The following is a 21,713-nucleotide window of genomic DNA, read 5'->3' on the forward strand; positions in this document are numbered from 1 at the left end:
TTTCCAAGGGCTGCAGGCACAGGGAATGTCCCATTTCCTGGATAATTCCCCCAGCGATGGGGAATTTCTCCAGGTCCACTTTCACTAACAAAAACACCTGGCCACTGGGAAATCCTTCCTCCCACCAATCCTTTCTCTGCGTATTTCTGTAACATTTACCATGCAGCCCCCCCCACCCCACCCCTAACCCCCGTCCAGCCTCTGACCCAGGGTCCCGTCGGGGCTGGTGACTGTATGTGGTTTCTGATCGAGGCTCCCACTCGTTCTCCTAGCCATGCTGTTTATGGAACAGATGACAGCTGGCTGAGTGAGTGGGACAGCCCAGGCGTATTTCTGTAGGGAGAGTCTACCCCTTGATCCTGTTGGACCAAACTGTGTCAAAACCCGGAAATTTCCTAGGTTTATAAACGAAAAAGTTACTGCAGGTCCTAGTTTTGACCCGCACATCCCTGCTGGAGGACCCTGGCTGCAGAAAGCCCCAGCAGCTGTGTAAGGTGCTGTCCAGGAATCAAACTCCTCTCCCCAGTGGAATTAATGAGTCAAAGTGCTGGTCACCCTGTGCACACCCTGGCAGCAGAGTGTCACTGAGCTGTGTTGAACCATAGCAACAGCACAGGGGACTGGCAGAGGCTGTGTAGGGTCCGAAGCTCAAATGCTTACAGATTCTACCCAACTCTCACAGCCCCCAATGCTCACAAACCCACCCCCTCACAGACCCCAAGCTCACAGCCTTCCACCCTCACCCATTCAACCCTCAGGCCCTCACCCAAACATACCCACCCTGACACCTCTCCACCCTCAAGCCTCCCCACCCTCACACACACACCCACACACACTCCACCCTCACACACTCCTACCCTCACACTCCCACACAAACACACCCCACCTTCAAACCTCCCTACCCTCACACATCCCCACCCATACACACTCCACCCTCACACACCCCAACCCTCACACCCCACACAAACACACCCCACCCTGACACCTCCCCACCCTCACACATCCCCACCCTCACACATTCCCACCCACACACACTCCACCCTTGTACACCCCTCCCTTCAGACCCCTACTCAAACACACCCCACCCTGACACCTCCCCACCCACACACACCCCCACCCCCAGGCATGAGAAGACCTTCACAAACCTGGGCCATGGGAAGAGGAAGTGCACCCCATGACAGCTCAATCTCTTTGAAAACTGACCCTATCGAGCACATGGAATCAGCTGGGAGCCAGAAGGAAAAGCCAAGATTAGCAGAGCAGCACTGACAGGGTCCCCTCCCTCCCCGTTGCTGGTGTCAGTATTCAGGCTGGACCGCACCAGCTCCTGCCAAGCACACACACAGATTGGGAAACTGAGGCGGATTAATATTATCTTCCTCACTGCCTTGACTTTAATCCCCTGCTCACACTGGCTGTGTCTGACTGGAATAATCACAGAGGAACACCAGCAACTACACTTGTGCATGGGTCAATGCTCCCCCAGAATGCTGATGGCTGTGGGCAGCTGTGGCATTGCACAGCCTCCTAAGGACAATAACCTTCCTGGGCACTCAGGCAGCCCTGTGGGAGTAATGATACCCCATTCAGGTTTTTAAATGAAAAACATGACATGGAAATCAAACCGTGGGCTATCACCACATCTTCTTCTCCAGCCCTGACTCCTCACCAAGTACAGAAATCACACAACGCCAGGTTCTCGTCCAACAGGTTTATTTGAAAACACGGGCTTTGAGAGCTTCAGTCCTTGTTCAGGTGTTAATGAGAAACGTAGTATTAGACACTGATGTTAAATCTTTAATCAGTTAGAAGGTTTTAATTGATAAATATGTAAATGTGAATCCCTGAATTCCTTTCAAGTCACAGTCCTGAGAGAACTAAAGGTTTTATCAGTGTAAAGGAGAGGTGACATTTTAGGTCAGACAATGCATGTTATGTTTGGAGGCTTGGGGACCGCTTTGCAGAACACCTCCGCTCAGTTCGCAACAAACAACTGCACCTCCCAGTCGCAAACCATTTCCACTCCCCCTCCCATTCTCTTGACGACATGTCCATCATGGGCCTCCTGCACTGCCACAATGATGCCACCCGAAGGTTGCAGGAACAGCAACTCATATTCCGCCTGGGAACCCTGCAGCCATATGGTATCAATGTGGACTTCACCAGTTTCAAAATCTCCCCTTCCCCCACTGCATCCCTAAACCAGCCCAGTTCATCCCCTCCCCCCACTGCACCACACAACCAGCCCAGCTCTTCCCCCCCACCCACTGCATCCCAAAACCAGTCCAACCTGTCTCTGCCTCCCTAACCGGTTCTTCCTCTCACCCATCCCTTCCTCCCACCCCAAGCCGCACCCCCAGCTACCTACTAACCTCATCCCACCTCCTTGACCTGTCCGTCTTCCCTGGACTGACCTATCCCCTCCCTACCTCCCCACCTACACCCTCTCCACCTATCTTCTTTACTCTCCATCTTCGGTCCGCCTCCCCCTCTCTCCCTATTTATTCCAGTTCCCTCCCACCATCCCCCTCTCTGATGAAGGGTCTGGGCCCGAAACGTCAGCTTTTGTGCTCCTGAGATGCTGCTTGGCCTGCTGTGTTCATCCAGCCTCACATTTTATTACAATGCATGTTATGTGTAAGGCCTTGTTTAAAATCCATTTGCGTTTTAGTTTGGAGTCAGACTTGCTTTATTTCTAAAGTAGGAATGTATAATATGCCATATTAAATGACTGTCTATAAATTGTGTTTTTTGAACAAAATAGAATGTATCTGCAAATAAGAAGCACCCCATAGATTCGTGTGTGTGTGTGTGTGTGTGTGTGTGTGTGTCTGTGTGTGTGTGTGTGTGTGTGTGTGTGTGTGTGAGCGAGGGGTGGAGAGTGTGTGTGTGTGTGCAGCGTGATAGGATCACCAGAAGTATGACATGAACCCGAGATCCCTGTTGAGGCTGTCCTCGTGGGGACTGAACTTGGCTATCAGCCTCTGCTCAGTGACTCTGTGTAGTCGTGTATCCCAAAATCTGACTTGGAGAACGCTTACCCGAAGATCCGAGGCTGCATGTCCTTCACCACTGAAGTGTTCCCAACTGGGAGGGCACATCCCTGTCTGGTGATTGGTGATAATGGGAACTGCAGATGCTGGAGAATCCAAGATAATAAAATGTGAGGCTGGATGAACACAGCAGGCCCAGCAGCATCTCAGGAGCACAAAAGCTGACGTTTCGGGCCTAGACCCTTCATCAGAGAGGGGGATGGGGTGAGGGTTCTGGAATAAATAGGGAGAGAGGGGGAGACGGACCGAAGATGGAGAGAAAAGAAGATAGGTGGAGAGGAGAGTATAGGTGGGGAGGTAGGGAGGGGATAGGTCAGTCCAGGGAAGACGGACAGGTCAAGGAGGTGGGTTGAGGTTAGTAGGTAGGAGATGGAGGTGCGGCTTGGGGTGGGAGGAAGGGATAGGTGAGAGGAAGAACAGGTTAGGGAGGCAGAGACAGGTTGGACTGATTTTGGGATGCAGTGGGTGGAGGGGAAGAGCTGGGCTGGTTGTGTGGTGCAGTGGGAGGAGCGGACGAACTGGGCTGGTTTTGGGATGCAATGGGGGAAGGAGAGATTTTGAAACTGGTGAAGTCCACATTGATACCATTAGGCTGCAGGGTTCCCAAGCGGAATATGAGTTGCTCTTCCTGTAACCTTCGGGTGGCATCATTGTGGCACTGCAGGAGGCCAATGATGGACATGTCATCTAAAGAATGGGAGGGGAAGTTGAAATGGTTTGCGACTGGGAGGTGCAGTTGTTTATTGCGAACCGAGCGGAGGTGTTCTGCAAAGCAGTCCCCAAGCCTCCGCTTGGTTTCCCCAATATAGAGGAAGCCACACCAGGTACAGTGGATGCAGTACACCACATTGGCAGATGTGCAGGTGAACCTCTGCTTAATGTGGAAAGTCATCTTGGGGCCTGGGATAGGGGTGAGGGAGGAGGTGTGGGGGCAAATGTAACATTTCCTGCGGTTGCAGGGGAAGGTGCCGGGTGTGGTGGGGTTGGAGGGCAGTGTGGAGCGAACAAGGGAGTCACGGAGAGAGTGGTCTCTCCAGAAAGCAGACAGGGGTGGGGATGGAAAAATGTCTTGGGTGGTGGGGTCGGATTGTAGATGGCGGACGTGTCGGAGGATGATGCGTTGTATCCGGAGGGTGGTGGGGTGGTGTGTGAGAACGAGGGGGATCCTCTTTGGGTGGTTGTGGTGGGGGCGGGGTGTGAGGGATGTGTTGCGGGAAATGCAGGAGACGCAGTCAAGGGCGTTCTCGACCACTGTGGGGGGAAAATTGCGGTCCTTGAAGAACTTGGACATCTGGGATGTGTGGGAGTGGAAAGCCTCATCGTGGGAGCAGATGCGGCAGAGGCGGAGGAATTGGGAATAGGGGATGGAATTTTTGCAGGAGGATGGGTGGGAGGAGGTGTATTCTAGGTAGCTGTGGGAGTCTGTGGGCTTGAAATGGACATCAGTTACAAGCTGGTTGCCTGAGATGGAGACTGAGAGGTCCAGCAAGGTGAGGGATGTGCTGGAGATGGCCCAGGTGAACTGAAAGTTGGGTGGAAGGTGTTGGTGAAGTGGATGAACTGTTCGAGCTCCGCTGGGGAGCAAGAGGCGGCGCCGATACAGTCATCAATGTAACGGAGGAGGAGGTGGGGTTTGGGGCCTGTGTATGTGCGGAAGAGGGACTGTTCCACGTAACCTACAAAGAGGCAGGCATAGCTGGGGCCCATGCGGGTGCCCATGGCCACCCCCTTAGTCTGTAAGAAGTGGGAGGAATCGAAAGAGAAGTTGTTGAGGGTGAGGACGAGTTCGGCTAGGCGGATGAGGGTGTCGGTGGAAGGGGACTGGTTGGGCCTGTGGGACAGGAAGAAGCGGTGGGCCTTGAGGCCTTCTGCATGCGGACTACAAATGTATAGGGACTGGATGTCCATGGTGAAAATGAGGTGTTGGGGGCCAGGGAATTGGAAGTCCTGGAGGAGGTGGAGGGCGTGGGTGGTGTCACGGACGTAGGTAGGGAGTTCCTGGACCAAAGGGGAGAAAATGGAGTCCAGATAGGTGGAGATGAGTTCGGTGGGGCAGGAGCAGGCTGAGACGATGGGTCGACCAGGGCAGGCAGGTTTGTGGATTTTGGGAAGGAGATAGAAACGGGCCGTGCGGGGTTGGGGAACGATGAGGTTGGAGGCTGTGGGTGGGAGGTCCCCTGAGGTGATGAGGTCATGAATGGTGTTGGAGATGATGGTTTGGTGCTCGGGTGTGGGGTCATGATCGAGAGGGCGGTAGGAGGTGGTGTCGGAGAGTTAGCGTCTGGCCTCAGCGATGTAGAGGTCAGTGCGCCATACTACCACTGCGCCACCCTTGTCTGCGGGTTTGATGGTGAGGTTGGGGTTGGAGCGGAGGGAGCGGAGGGCTGCCCGTTCTGAAGTGGAGAAGTTGGAGTGGGTGAGAGGGGTGGAGAGGTTGAGGCGGTTAATGTCTCGACGGCAGTTGGAGATGGAGAGGTCGAGGGAGGGTAGGAGGCCTGGGAGTGGTGTCCAGGAGGAGGACTTGTGTTGGAAGAGGGTGAAGGGGTCAGTGGAGATTGTTGTGCAGTGTCCATTGTCATGGCATCAGCATGGTCTCGCCAATATACTGTGCCTCGGGGCATCCTTGCCTCCAGCATGTGCAATAGACAATGTTGGCCGAGTCACATGAGTATCTGCCGTGCATGTGGTGGATGGTGTTCCCATCTGCGATGGTAGTGTCCATGTCAATGGTCTGACATGTCTTGCAGAGGTTGCCATGACAGGGTTGTGTGTTGTTGTCCTGAAGGCTGGGTAGTTTGCTGTGAACAATGGTCTGTTTATGGATGGCGGGTGTTAGAAGGCGACAAGTGGAGGCACATGAGGTGCTCATTGTCACTGATGACATATTGAAGGCCGCAAAGGACATGGCATTGATTCTCCATTCCCAGGAAATACTGGGTGGCAAAGGGTACCCTATCAGACATACCTCATGTCTGCCTTCTGAGGTCATTATGGCTTTTCACTGTGGCACGTCGGAACTGGCGATGGATGAGTTGACATCATATCCTGTTCCCACGAGGGCATCCTTCAGCACCTTCAGGTGTCTGTCTCCTCATCTGAACAGATCCTGTGCAGATGCCCCAAGGCATGGTATATTGGAGGGACCATGCAGACGCTGCAACAACGGATGAATGGACACAGCACAACAATCACCAGACAGGGATGTTCCCTCCCAGTGGAGAACACTTCAGCGGTGAAGGACATTCAGCCTCCGATCTTCAGGATACACAGCAACACAGTCGCTGAGCAGAGGCTGACAGCCACTTTCAGCCCCCATGAGGACAGCCGCAAAGGAGGGTTCATATCACACTACAGGTGACCCCAAAACACTGTACACTCTCTCTCTTACCCCCTCTCACTCACACACACAAACACATAGACACACACAGTCTCTCTCTCTCACACACACACACACACACACACACACACACACACACACACACACACACACTCACGCACACACACACACACACACACACACACACACACACACACACACACACACACACTCACTCACACACACACACACACACACACACACTCACGAATCTATGGGGTGATTTTTATTTGCAGATACATTCTATTTTGTTCAAAAAGCACACAATTTATAGACAGTCATTTAATATGGCATTTTATACATTCCTACTTATGACTCCAAACAAAACACAGATTCTAAACATGGTCTCACACCTAACATGCATTGTCTGACCTAAAATGTCACCTCTCCTTTGCACTGATAAAACCTTTAGTTCTCTCAGGACAGGGACTTCAAAGGAATTTTGAGATTTACATATACGTAATAATTAATGAAAACCTTTTAACTGATTAAAGATTTAACAGCATCTTCAGTTTGTTTAGTACATCCACATCAATGGTGTGATCCTTTAATGTTTTACTTATAAGTTCTGTGTCTCTCTCACTAACATGTGAACAAGGAGCAAGGCTCCAAAAGCTTGTATTTTCAAATAAACCTGTTGGACTATAACCCCAGTCCAACACTGGCACATCCACAACATCCTCACCAAGTAACCTCAGAGAGTAGCAAAGTTATAGATCCCCAGAACTGGTGACGGATTCAGCTGCTAACAGCTCTGGGCGCTGACAGAAGCATAAAAGAAAAGCTTCAGTGGCTAAGGTGGGTTAACTTTCATGTCCCTGTTTGCAGATTCTAGGTGATAAGTGCCTGTGTCCACATTACTGTGAAGACAGGATGGAGGTGCCATAAGCTTCCCATAGACTTCACTCAGACATAGAGGGTTCAGGGCAAAGGAGCTCAGTGGCAGCAAGAAACTCCAGAGAACAGGCAACATCCCCTGGAGAGGAAAGACAAAGCAAACCAGAGAAATTGGAGTTTGTGCATAACAAGAATGAGGGGAGACTGAATGGATTACTGTAAGATCAGCTGAGAGGCAGGGATAGCTCAGGCTTAAACACTCAGTTCAATTATTTATTTTCATTTCCCTTCTGACGAACAGATTTATTTTTTCATCATGAATACTGTAAGACATCTGCCCTCCAGATCCTTTACTGCTTGTTGCACACAGACAAAACCTGGTGTTGCTCTACCCCTATAGGAGAATTTACTCAAAGATTTCCCAGCACCATCGACCACTGAAGTCAGTCTGGCTCCCTGATGAACAAAACGGGTCATGCTGGGCCTTCAGTTACAAACTGTGGTGAAACCATAAGGCAGGCCTGCAGTGTGGAGTTTGAGGCTTGCACATAGTTTCAGCAGTAAGCTTACAGGTCACAAATTGAAATAATAAAACAAATTAAATCAAAAAATCCCTCCAAGGTGGAAGCAGGCCATTTGGCCAATAAATCCACACCTGCCCCTCCCACCCAGACGAACACCGCCCCTTCCGTATATGCCCCCATCTGCCATGGCCTATCCACCTAACCTACTCATCCCTGGACACCAGGGGCTATTCAGCATGGCCAGTCTACCCTAACCTGCACATCTTTAGACTGTGGGAGGTAACCCAGGGGCAGTACGGTGGCTCAGTGGTTAGCACTGCTACCTCACAGCGTCAGGAACCCATGTTCAATTCCAGCCTCAGGCAACTGTGTGGAGTTTGCACATTCTCCTCGTGTCTGCATGGGAGTCCTCCAGGTGCTCCAGCTTCCTCCCACAGTCCAAAAATGTGCATGCTATGGATTGGCCATGCTAAATTACCCTGTAGTGTTCAGGGATGTGCAGGTTAGGTGGGTTATAGGGGGATGGGTCTGGGTGGGCTGCTCTCAGGGTCAGTATGGACTTGTTGGGCCAAAGGGCCTGTTTCTACACTGTAGATATTCTATGAAACCAGAACACCTGGAGGAAACCCACGCTGACCTTTGAAAGAAAGAAGCAGTTATGTTTTCTGAAGAAGGGTCCAGACCCAAAACATCAACTTTCCTGCTCCTCTGATGCTGCCTGGCCTGCTGTGTTCATCCAGCTCTGCACCTTGTTATCTGCATTTAAAGAGCACCTTCATGGCTGCCAGATATCTGGAAACATTTCACAATCAATTTAATACCTTCAAACTGTAGTCACGTCTGCAATTCAGGAAACGTCACTGATCTGAAATATTCACCACTTTTCTTATTACAGATATGTCCAGATCTGGCAAACAATTACTGCCAGAGCTTAGGGGAGTAGGAGGTGACTTACTGATTGAAACATAGAACAGTACAGCACAGGAACAGTGCTTTTGGCCCACCATGTCTGTGCGAACAATGAAGCCATTCATACAATGTGGAAGCAGGCCAGGGAAGGAAAGGACAATTGGAAATGGCCAATAAAAAAGATGAGTTGGAGCTTCAATGAGATGCAAATATAGGGAAGCTAGGCTACCATCACTGAGTGCAAGATTGTGAAGTCATCATTTACAGCTTAAGGCAAAAATCAGAAAATCTTTTATCAACATTGAGAATGTGATTTTGTAATTCCCACATTTTCCATCTTTCTTGCTATTGCACCACAGCAGGGAGGAAAAAATCCTCTCAGTCTTTGAATCTTTTTAAGACATAGGAAGATAGATTCTTAAAAAGCAAGGTGTGGGTGAAAGCTTATCAGGGGATTGATGGGAACATGGAGCAATCAGATCAGCTGTGATTGTACTGAATGATGGAGTAGGCTTGTTTGGTCTAACGGCCTACTCCTGCCATTTGTTCACTATCCATATGTTCGTATGTGCTTTGATTTTGCAAGAACCCACAAAATATGAGTTTAAATTAAGAATTTAGGCTGTATCATTAAACATTTGAACCAATAATATAATTTTAAAAGTAAGTTATTATCTAATGTAAAAATCATGTATAAACATGTTCTCAACACAGACACAATGCAAGCTCACAAAGTGAAAATTCTTTCTCAATGGGCTTACTCCAATGGTCAGTCAGTGATGCTGTGATAGCCATTTCTGTTTGGGCCTCACTTAGCTCAGTTGGCTGAACAGCTGAGAACTGCACAGGTTCAATCCTGGCTGAGGTTACTATGGAGATCTATCCTCCTTAGCCTCTCCTTTTGCCTGACGTGTGGTGACCCCTAGGTTAAACCCAGCACCAGTTGTCTCTCTCTATTGAGAAAACAGCCCTATGGTCCTCTGGGATTGAGGTTACTTTATCTTACATCGTCCCCATAAATCTAGATGGAGTCTGAAGATTATTTCAACAAGGTTACTGATTTTCATCAAACAATATGGTTAAATTCAAATTGGGGGTAATGCCTCAGGACTTCTCATTAGAATATGTTTGATATGCACCTCCAGTGAAGACAAGTGGAGTTGAAAATCAAATGGAATAGAGCAGTTTATCGATACAATGCCACCTGCTTTGTATTGCTCAATACAGTTCGCCACCAATGAGACTCAGAAAAACAGCAAATTTCCAAAAACCTTGATTCTTCAAACTGACCTCACATACTGCCCTTCCTCCTCAGCTTCTGCAAACAAGACAGAATGCTCTACTTTCATGATTGATGTATTACATTCTATGTAACACATTTTGCAGTAAAGAGGCTCATTAAAATGATTTTTAGGCACAAGCATGAAACACTGGAGTCGCAAGCGGCCAATTGTCAACCAACCTGAAACTGGGCTGAGTTCCAATAGGGAACAACAGCCAATTCATAGGAAGTCTATACCATGGTGACACAAGAAAGCAGTGCCCATTGAATCTTGCAGATAAAACATTAGGCTGGGACTGCAATCGGTACTAATGTTGAATTTCTTCGAATACCTTTGTTAACAAATAAAAAGTAAATGGTGGCACGATGGCTCTGTGGTCAGTGGTACTGCCTCCCTGCGCCAGGGATTCAGGTTCAATTCTACCCTTGGGTGAATGTCTATGTGGAGTTTGCACATTCTCCCTATGTCTGTGTGGGTTTCCTCTGGGTGCTCCGGTTTCCTACCACAGTCCAAAGATGTGCAGGCCGGATGGACTGGCCATGCTAAATAGAACATAGAACATTATAGGTACAGTACAGGCCCTTCGGCCCTCGACGTTGTGCCGACCTGTCATACCGATCTCAAGCTCATCTAACCTACACTATTCCATGTACGTCCATACGCTTGTCCAATGACAACTTAAATGTACCTAAAGTTGGCGAATTTACTACCTTTGCAGGCAAAGCGTTCCATTCCCTTACTACTATGAGTAAAGAAACTACCTCTGACATCTGTCCTATATCTTGCACCCCTCAATTTAAAGCTATGTCCCCTCGTGCTCGCTGTCACCATCCTGGGAAAAAGGGTCTCCCTATCCACCCTATCTAACCCTCTGATTATTTTAAATGTTTCAATTAAGTCACCTCTCAACCTTCTTCTCTCTAATGAAAACAGCCCCAAGTCCCTCAGCCTTTCCTCGTAAGACCTTCCCTCCATACCAGGCAACATCCTAGTAAATCTCCTCTGCACCCTTTCCAAAGCTTCCACATCCTTCTTATAATGCGGTGACCAGAACTGTACGCAATACCCCAAGTGCGACCGCACCAGAGTTTTGTACAGCTGCAGCATAACCTCTTGGTTCCGGAACTCGATCCCTCTGTTAATAAAAGCTAAAACACTGTATGCCTTCTTAACAGCCCTGTCAACCTGGGTGGCAACTTTCAACGATCTGTGTACATGGACACCGAGATCTCTCTGCTCATCTACACTGCTAAGAATCTTACCATTAGCCCAGTACTTTGCATTCCGGTTCCTCCTACCAAAGTGCATCACCTCACACTTGTCTGCATTAAACTCCATTTGCCACCTCTCTGCCCAGGTCTGCAGCTTATCTATGTCCCTCTGCAACCTACCGCATCCTTCGTCACTATCCACAACTCCACCAGCCTTAGTGTCGTCTGCCCGTAGTGTTCAGGGAGGTGTAGATTAGGTGGGCTATAGGGGAATGGGCCTAGGTGGGATGCTCTAAGAGTCAGTGTGGGCTTGTTGGGCTGAAGGGCCTGTTTCCACACTGCAGGGATTCTGTGATCTAAAGAAGATCAACTTTCACCAAGTTACATATTTTCTCTCCGGGCCTTTTTATGCTTTTATTCATTCATGGGCCATCATTTATTTCCCATCCATAATTGCCCTTGAGAAGGTGGTGGGGAACTGCCTTCTTGAATGCTGCAGTCCTCCTGCTGTGAGTTGACCCACAATGCTATTCGCGAGGGAATTCCAAGATTTTGACCCAACAACAGTGAAGAAACGGTGATGTATTTTCAAGTCAGGATGGTGAGTGGCTTGGAGGGGAAGTTGAAGGTGGTGATGTTCTATCCTGCCCTTGTCCTTCTGGATGGAAGCAGTTGTGGGCTTGGAAGGTGCTGTCTGAGGATCTTCGCTGAATTTCTGCAGTACATCTCATAGATAGGACACGTTGCTGCTATTGAGCATTTGTGGTGGTGCTGGGATTGAATGTTTGTGGGTGTGGTGCCAATAAATCGGGCTGCTTTGTCCTGGATGGTGTCAACCTTCTTGAGTGCTGTTGGCGGTACACTCATCCAGGCAATTGGGGAGTATTCCATCACATTCCTGACTTGTGCCCATCTGGTTCACCAAAGTCCTTTGGGGAAGGAAACTGCCATCCTTACCTGGTTTGGCCTACATGTGACTCCAGACCTACAGCAATGTATTTGACTCTTAACTGTCCTCTGGGCAATTAAGAACAAAGAACAAAGAGCAAAGAAAATTACAGCATAGGAACAGGCCCTTTGGCTGTCCAAGCCGATCGAGATCTTAAGTCTAAACCAGTCATCTATTTTCTAAAGCTGCCTAGCCAGCAACGCACCTCATCCCATTAATAAATCAAAAAATAAAATGGTGGATAGGCCTTGGGGAGTCAGGAGTGAGTACTCGCTGCAGGATTCCTAGCATCTGACCTGCTGTTATAGCCAGTGTTTCTTGGTTTAGTCCAGTTGAGTTTCTGGTCAATGGTTACCCCAGGGATGGTGAAAGTGGGGAATTCAGTGATGGTAACACCATTGAACATCAAGGGGTGATTGTTTTATTCTCACTTGTTAGAGATGGTTATTGCCTGGCATTTGTGCGGCATCAATGTTGCTTGCCATTTGTCGGCCCCAGCCTGGATACTGCCCAGGACATGTTGCATTTGGACATGGACTGTTTCCGTATGTGAGGAGTTATGAATGGCACTGAACAATATGATGTTGTCCAAGTCGAATTGAAATGGCATCAGCAATCCCCTTATTGTAAACAATAGCCTCATCAATATTACTGACAGATCAAAGCAGTGCAAGTCAGTAATCAGCAGCTATTCACCTTCCTGCTGCTGGGTTCAATGATACATCACTATTGTTCATCCAATAGTCGCTAACCCTCTTTCAACACAAACAAAATCCACATCAAACTGAAGAGCAGAAAAATAAAGAATAAAATTTATGAAATACGATAAATCACAGTTACATTCAGTCTTTTGGTTTGGAGAACAGAATCAAGAGGTGGAACATATTGGGAAAAATAAAGCTTAATTCTTTCGTTCAGTGATTTTGTCTGTTGTAACTGAATAATTACAGTGCCCTAAATGGTCTACAGTTAATGTATGTTTTCCACCCAGAATCTGTTCCATCTGGGCAGTATTGTCTGAAGTAGCTTAAAAGATTATGGGACTTAAAATGAAAGTGAATTACACCTATAGCCCCTTGTGCTTAGCTTTCTGAGACCCAGCAGGTTGGCTGAAAAGTAAATTTGATAGAACAGGTTCTCACCCAAAAGCTGTCAACATGGCCAGGTTCATATAGTGACTGTGCTTGTTAAGTTGTCCATCACAGTATGCACAGAATTTCAGGCAAACAGGCATCTTGGCACTGTTAATGACTGACCTACAGCTCGAGTGACAAGAAGTCCACTGAATTCTCATTCAGATCTGATTGTCTTGATAATGCTGTGATTATTTTAAATTCAATTTGAAATGGATTCAAATGCAATCAACTGATTTGCTCTGTTATATAAAATTGTGACCTGTTTGTTTAGCTGCATCAAGTACTTGAAGGCTTTTGAAATTAAATTAATTAGATACAAACATCTCGAGACCAGTTGAACATGTTCAAATCAATAGCAAAGTATGTAGCAGAGATTTAGAAATACATAATATAATTAAGCAGAATCAGCATGGCTTCATGAAGGGAAAATCAGGCCTGACACATTTACTCGAATTCTTTGAAGGGGGGAGAAAGCATTTGCTCAGGCACTGCACATTAATTTACTTAATATGATGAGAGCTCCTGGTATTAGAGTGCAATAGTAGCATGGATGGAGAATTGGCTAACAAATAGATAACGGAGAAGAAATGGGCAAAATATTGGCAAATGAAGTTTAATGCTGAAAAATGTGAAGTTCTTCATTTTGGAAGGAAGAACAAAAGAAAGGTATTATATAAATGGAGAAAAAAACTGCAGCACAAAGGGGCTTGGGGATACTTCTGCATGAAACATAGAAAGTTAACACACAGGGGCAGCAGGTAATCAGGAAGGTGAGTGGAATGTTGGCCCCTTATTTCAAGGGGTTTGGAGTATAAGAGTAGGGAAGTCTTACTGTAACTGTACATCTTGCTGATGGGACGACATCTCAAGTACTTTGAAGAGCTTTGGTCTCCTTATTTAAGAAATGGTATTATGTCATCAGAAGCAGTTTAGAGAAGGTTCACTAGGATGATCCCTGGTATGGAGGGATTGTCTTATAGACAAAAGCTAAACAGGTTAGGGCTGTACTCACTGAAGTTTAGAAGAATGAGAGGTAATATCATTGAAACATGGATTCTTAAGGGGCTTAACAGGAAAAATGCTGAGAGGATGTTTACCCTCATGGGAAAGTCTCTAATCCCACTGCATGGTCTCGAGATAAAGGGGCAATATTTTAAGGGGCAACAATTTAAGGCATGGACAAGGAGGGATTTCTTCTCTCAGAAGGTTGAGAGTCTTTGAAACTCCTTGCCTCAGAGATCTGCAGTGGCAGATGCCTCGTATGTGTTTATGGCTGAGATAGTTCTCCATGGAGGATTGAAGAGTTGAGGGAAAAGGGCAGGAAAATGGACAAAAGGAATGTCAATAAAACCATGATCCTCTTCAATGGTGGAGCAGACTCAAGGGGCCAAACTGCCTAATCCTGTTCCTATTTTGCATGGTTTTATGGTCAGAAAGTTGGGACAAAGGGAGCATTTTCAGGATGCCAACTTTTGTAGTGGTGTGTCCCGGGGATCAGTGGTGGATCCACAGTTACTCACAATATATGACTTGGAGGAAAATGAATGTGCTTTTGCCAAGTGTGTGGATGATACAGAAACAGGGGGGAAAAGGTGAATGGTTTGGATGACAGAAAGTGTGGGTGCAGGGATATCGACAGATTGCGTAGTGCAAAAAATAACTCAGCATATAGAATGTATAGTGGGAAAATGTGAAATCATGCTCTTTGGCAGGAAGAATAGAAGATCTGAATATTATTTAAATGGAGAAAGACTGCAGAAATCTACAGGCCAGAGGGGTTTGGGAGTCCTTGTGCACAAATCATAAAAAGCTAGCCTCCAAGTTCAGAGGGTTGTTGGGAAGGTGAATGGAATGTTCGCCTTTATTTCAAAAGGAATGGAATATAAATGTAAGCAGACATTGTGAACGCTATGCAAGGCATTAGCCTAGCCCAGCTGGAACACTGTGAACGGTTTTGGGCCCTTCATTTAAGGAAAGATATACTGGCATTGGAGGCAGTTCAGAGAAGGTTCACCAGGCTCATCCCAGAAACAGTCCTATGAGAAGAGATTGAGAGGTACTCGTTGAAGTTGAGAAGCATGAAAGATTACCTAAATGAAACATAGAAGATTCATGGAGGACTTGATAGGGTAGATGTGGACAGGTCATTGCCCCTTATGGGAAAGTTTAGGATCAGGGAACATAATCTCAGAACATGGGGTCATCCATTTATTTCAGAGATGAGGAAGAATTTCTTCTCCAGAGTGCAACAAATCCATGGAAAACTTTACCAAAGAGGGCTGCCAGGCTGGGCCATTGAGTGTATTCAAGGCTGAGATAGATAGATCTTTAATCAGTGGGAATCAAGGCTTATAGGGAAAAGGCAGGAAAGTGAAGTTAAGGATTTTCATATCAGCCACGGCCTCATTGAATTGGGGAGCAGACTCAACAAGCTAAATAGTCTACTTCTATTCCTATATTTTATGGTCCACTTCTGACTACACTGCTCATTTGGGGGATCTTTTATTTTTGGGTTAATGTTAATAAATTTGAGTGGAAACCTGGGTTTTGCTTCACCTCAGCAGATCCACCACAATGCTAGAACTTAGAACATAGGACATAGAAAAGTACAGCACAGTACAGGCCCTTCAGCCCACGATGTTGTACTGTGGAATAATCCTAATCCAAAAATAAAATAACCTAACTACATTCCCCTCAATTCACTGCTGTCCATGTGCATGTCCAGCAGTCGCTTAAATGTCACTAATGACTCCGCTTCCACGACTACCACTGGTAAGCTATTCCATGTTGAGCACATTCTGAGCAGAGTTAATAGATTACAGCCCACTGCAGGTCCAGGAAGGTAATAGAAATCCTTATTCCATCTATAACTCCAAGCTACAACTCTGTCCAGGAGCTAATCCACAGAAGTAATGGGCAATCACCTGTTTTAACCAAAATTATCACTCTGACATTAAAGACAAAAGGTACATGTGTCTGCATCATGACTGGCCCTGTTGCCTTATTTAATGCTTGACTCACCGACATCTGTTTCTTTGTGGTTCTTGATAAATTCAGCCAATTCAAAGTTTCCCGCTATGATAGCCACCTGCAAAAACAGAGTTGTACAATGGTCCTGAATGACAGATCATTTGCAGTGTGAACCTGGTTAAGCACTTCCTTTACACCTACAGTAAAGGAGTTATTGAACAATTTATTTGGCAGCTTTCTACCACGTAATGAAGGATTAACTAATATTTTTAGTTAAACTTCAATACCTTTTAATTAAATTTAAACAATAGATTCAAATGATCCATTGTACTGCATAGCAGATGCATTATAATCAGAATCAAAAGAACGGTTGTAGATTTTTAACCTAACTCATATTTTAGTATTAATTATTCTTTTTATAACAAAATGAACAGTTATTATTACTGACACAATATCTTTACTAAGTATTGTTGCAAACCAATAAACTAAATATTGTTTCAATGTAAAGGATTATTCCATTACTGTCTGTAGTAAATATTGTTCATCAGTTCTCCTACCTAGTCAGACAAAGTATAACCATCATCATTCACTGAGTGACACAAATTCATTTTACAGAGTTGAGATAAGCTGAAAGAGATGCTGAACATGAATCACTGCTTGATGAAACTGTCATCACCAGAAAAATCATCTGGTGAAGGAAATGGTGAACGTACAGTTGGCCACAATGGGGAATGGTGGGTTTGAAGTGGTAAAAGCTTTAACTGCATTACTTTCAGTGTCAAGCCATGGCTGAGTGGTAATAATTTTACTCCGAGGTGAAAAATCTAAGAGTTTGACCCCCGCTGCAGAAACACAGAGACTGACTTTATGGCAAAATTATGTTCAGTAGTACCTTCAGAGTAAAAATTAAATTAACGCCTGCTCTCTCTTGGAAAAGGATAGGTACGTACAGCAGGGTAAGGTTTATAATTGGGGGAAGGTAATTATAATTCGGTTAGGCAAGAACTGGGTCACATGAAATGGGAACAGATACTGTCAAGGAAGAGCACTATTGAAATGTGGAGAGATAGTAGGAACTGCAGAAGCTGAAGAATCTGAGCTAACAAGGTGTAGAGCTGGATGAACACAGCAGGTGGAGCAGCAGGGTAGCAGGAAAGCTGATGTTAGGGCTTGGATCGGTACCTGGAAGTATGATGTTATTGCCATTACTGAGACTTGGTTGATGGAAGGGCATGATCGGCAACTAGTTGTCCCAGGATATCGATGCTTCAGGCAGGATAGAGATGGAGGTAAAAGGGGTGGAGGAGTTGCAGTAATGGACAAAGACGATATCACCGCCTCACTGAAGGAGGGCCCCATGGAGGACTCGAGCAGTGAGGCAATATGGGTAGAACTCAGAAATAGGAAGGATGCAGTAACAATGTTGGGGCTGTACTACAGGCCTCCCAACAGCGAGCGTGAGATAGAGGTACAAATATGTAAACAGATAACGGAAAGGTGTAGGAGAAACAGGGTGGTGGTGATGGGAGATTTTAATTTTCCCAACATTGATTGGGATTCACTCAGTGTTAGGGGTCAAGATGGAGCAGAATTTGTAAGGTGTGTCCAGGAGGGTTTTCTAGAGCTGTATGTTTGTAGTCCAAGTCGGGAAGGGGCCATACTGGATCTGGTGTTGGGGAATGAACCGGGCCAGGTGGTTGATATTACAGTAGGGGATGACTTTGGAAATAGCAACCACAATTCCTTACGTTTTACAATACTCATGGACAAGGATGGGACGAAGCTTTGCAAGAATATCCGGAATGTAGAGCGAATCTGAAATGAGGCATTAAGAGGGCGAAGAGAAGACATGAGATATTGCTGGCAAACATGGTTAAAGAAAATCCCAAAGCCTTTTATTCATATACAAAGAGCAAGAGGGTAACTAGAGAAAGGATTGGCCCACTTAAGGACAAAGAAGGAAAGTTATGCGCTGAGTCAGAGAAAATGGGTGACATTCTTAACGAGTACTTTGCATTGATATTCACCAAGGAGAGGGACATGACGGATGTTGAGGTTGGGGACAGATGTTTGCTTACTCTAGGTCAAGTTGACATACGGAAGGAGGAAGTGTTGGGTATCCTAAAAGACATTAAGGTGGACAAGTCCCCAGGTCCGGATGGGATCTATCCCAGGGTACTGAGGGAAGCGAGAGAGGAAATAGCCGTGGCATTAACAGATATCTTTGCAGCATCATTAGACATGGGTGAGGTCCCGGAGGACTGGAGACTTGTTAATGTTGTCCCCCTGTTTAAGAAGGGCAGCAAAGATAATCCAGGTAATTATCGACTGGTGAGCCTGACGTCAGTGGTAGGGAAGCTACTGGAGAAGACACTGAGGGATAGGATCTATTCCCATTTGGAAGAAAATGGGCTTATCAGTGACAGGCAACATGGTTTTGTGCAGGGAAGGTCATGTCTTACCAACTTAATAGAATTCTTTGAGAACGTGACAAAGTTGATTGATGAAGGAAAGGCTGTAGATGTCATATACATGGACTTCAGTAAGGCGTTTGATAAGGTTCCCCATGACAGGCTGATGGAGAAAGTGAAGTCACCTGGGGTCCAGGGTGTGCTAGCTAAATGGATAAAAAAGACTGGCTAGGCAACAGGAGACAGAGGGTAGTAGTAGAAGGGAGTTTCTCAAATTGGAGACCTGTGACCAGTGGTGTTCCACAGGGATCTGTGCTGGGACCACTGTTGTTTGTGATATATGTAAATGATTTGGAGGAAGGTGTAGGTGGTCTGATCAGCAAGTTTGCAGATGACACTAAGATTGGTGGAGTAGCAGACAGTGAAGGGGACATACAGAGATTACAGCAGAATATAGATAGACTGGAGAGTTGGGCAGATAAATGGCAGATGGAGTTCAATCTGGGCAAATGTGAGGTGATGCATTTTGGAAGATCAAATTCAAGGGCGAACTGTACAGTAAATGGAAAAGTCCTAGGGAAAATTGAACAGAGAGATCTGGGTGTTCAGGTCCACTGTTCCCTGAAGGTGGCAACGCAGGTCAATAAAGTGGTCAAGAAGGCATATGGCATGCTTTCCTCCATTGGACAGGGCATTGAGTAGAAGAGTTGGCAGGTGATGTTGCAGTTGTATAAGACTTTGGTTTGGCCACATTTGGAGTACTGTGTACAGTTCTGGTCACCACATTACCAAAAGGATGTGGATGTTTTGGAGAGGGTGCAGAGGAGGTTCACCAGGATGTTGCCTGGTATGGAGGGTGCTAGTTATGAAGAGAGGTTGAATAGATTAGGATTATTTTCATTGGAAAGACGGAGATTGAGGGGGGACCTGATTGAGGTCTACAAAATCATGAGGGGTATAGACAGGGTGGATAGCAAGAAGCTTTTTCCCAGAGTGGGGGACTCAATTACTAGGGGTCATGAGTTCAAAGTGAGAGGAGGAAAGTTTAAGGGAGATATGCGTGGAAAGTTCTTTACACAGAGGGTGGTGGGTGCCTGGAACGTGTTGCCAGTGGACGTGGTAGACACAGACACATTAGCGTATTTTAAGATATATTTGGACAGGTACATGGATGGGCAGGGAGCAAATGGACACAGTCCCTTAGAAAATAGATGACAGGTTAGACAGAGGATCTTGATCGGCCCAGGCTTGGAGGGCCGAAGGGCCTGTTCCTGTGCTGTAATTTTCTTTGTTCTCTTTGTTCTTTGTTCTCTCTTTGAAGAAGGGTCTAGGCCCAAAACATCAGCTTTCCTGCTTCTCTGATGCTGCTTTGCCTTCTGTGTTCATCCAGCTCTACACCTTGTTACGTCCATTGAAATGTGGGGATTGCTGAAGGAATGCATACTGTATGTGCTCAATACGTTTGTCCCTAGCAGGCAGGGAAGAAAAGTATTAATTAAGGACCTCTCCTATCTCCTTACGTATGTGTAAAAAGCCTTGGAGTTTTCCTTGATGCTATCCGCCAAGGTTTTCTCATGCCCCCTTATAGCTCTCCTAAGCCCTTTCTTCAGCTCCTTCCTGGCTAACTTGTATCTCACTAGACCCATTTCCGTTCCTAGGTTCCTGAACCTTACATAAGCCTCCTTCTTCCTCTTAACCAATTATTCGACTTCTCTTGAGAACCATGGTTCCCTCACTCGACCACATCTTCCCTGTCTGCTAGGGACAAACATACGAGCACGTGCAGTATGCATTCTTTAAACAATCTCCACATTTCAATAGTGTTCTTCCCTGCAGCATCTGTTTCCATTTTGTGTTACCCAGTTCCTGCCTAACTGAATTGTAATTACCCTTCCCCCAACAGTAAACCTTACCCTGCTGCATGTACCTATCTTTTTCCATGACGATTGTAAAAGTAACAGTTATGATCGCTATCGCCAAAAATGCTCTCCCACCAACAGGTCTAACACTTGGCCCGGTTCATTGCCAATCACCAAATCCAAAGTGGCCTCTCCTCGTGTTGGTCTATCTATATACTGTGTCAGAAATCCTTCTTGAATGCACTGGACAAAATCCTCTCCATCTTAACTACTACAACGAAAACGTTTCCAATCAATATTTGGAAAGTTGAAGTCACCCATGACTACAACCCTGTGACTTCTGCACCTTTCCAGTACCTGCCTCCCAATCCGCTCCTCAACTTCTCTACAATTATGAGTGGTCTGTAAAAAAAAAACCCAACAAAGTGACTGCTCCTTTCTTGTTCCTGACCTCAACCCAAACTCACTCTGTAGACATATCATTCTCAAACTGCCTTTAAGTAGCTGCTATACTCGCCCTGAATAGCAATGCCACTCCCTTAACTTTTTCCACCCTCCCTATTTCTTTTAAAGCATCTAAATCCTGGAACTTCCAACATCCATTCCTCTCTCTGAGTTACCCAAGTGTCTGTAATGGCCACAACATTGTAGTTCCAAGTACTGACCCATGCTCTAAGTTCATCTGACTATTTTATGATACTTCTAGCATTGAAGATACACAGACCTCAAACCATCTCTGTGTTCACAATGAAATTCCATCGACTGCATTTCTTTAGAAACAACCTCACTCCCTGTTGTGTCTGTTGGAAGGCCGAATACCTCACCCTCTGAATTATAAATCTGGTTCTCCCACACCCTGCCAATCTAGTTTAACCCATCCCATACAGCTCAATCAAACCTCCCTCCCAAGATATTTGTGCCCTTCCAGTTCAGGTGCAACCCGTCCTTACTGTACAGGTCCCACCTTCCGCAGAATGTGCTCCAATTATCCACATAATGGAAGCCCTCCCTCCTACACCAGCCCTGTAGCCACGTGTTTAGCTGCACTCTCCCCCTATTTCTTACCTCATTATCATGTGGCACTGGTAGTAATCCAGAGATAATTAACCTGTTCATCCTGGACTTCAGCTTCCACCTAACTCCCTGTACTCGTTTTTCACATTCGCTCTCCTTTTCCTACATATGTCATTGGTAC

At 46.2% G+C, this 21,713-nt stretch overlaps 1 protein-coding gene across 1 annotated transcript in view; it reads right to left on the reverse strand.

Moving 5' to 3' along the window:
• Window positions 1-21,713, reverse strand: part of shank2b (SH3 and multiple ankyrin repeat domains 2b) — a 1,006,494-nt gene that overhangs the window by 667,465 nt on the left and 317,316 nt on the right. Inside the window, exon 11 of the mRNA XM_059652213.1 lies at window positions 16,300-16,366. Coding sequence (XP_059508196.1) covers window positions 16,300-16,366 — 67 coding nt within the window. The remainder of the gene's footprint in view (window positions 1-16,299; window positions 16,367-21,713) is intronic.

The sequence above is a fragment of the Stegostoma tigrinum genome, chromosome 17, assembly GCF_030684315.1.
Source record: "Stegostoma tigrinum isolate sSteTig4 chromosome 17, sSteTig4.hap1, whole genome shotgun sequence".
Taxonomy (NCBI): Eukaryota; Metazoa; Chordata; class Chondrichthyes; order Orectolobiformes; family Stegostomatidae; genus Stegostoma; species Stegostoma tigrinum.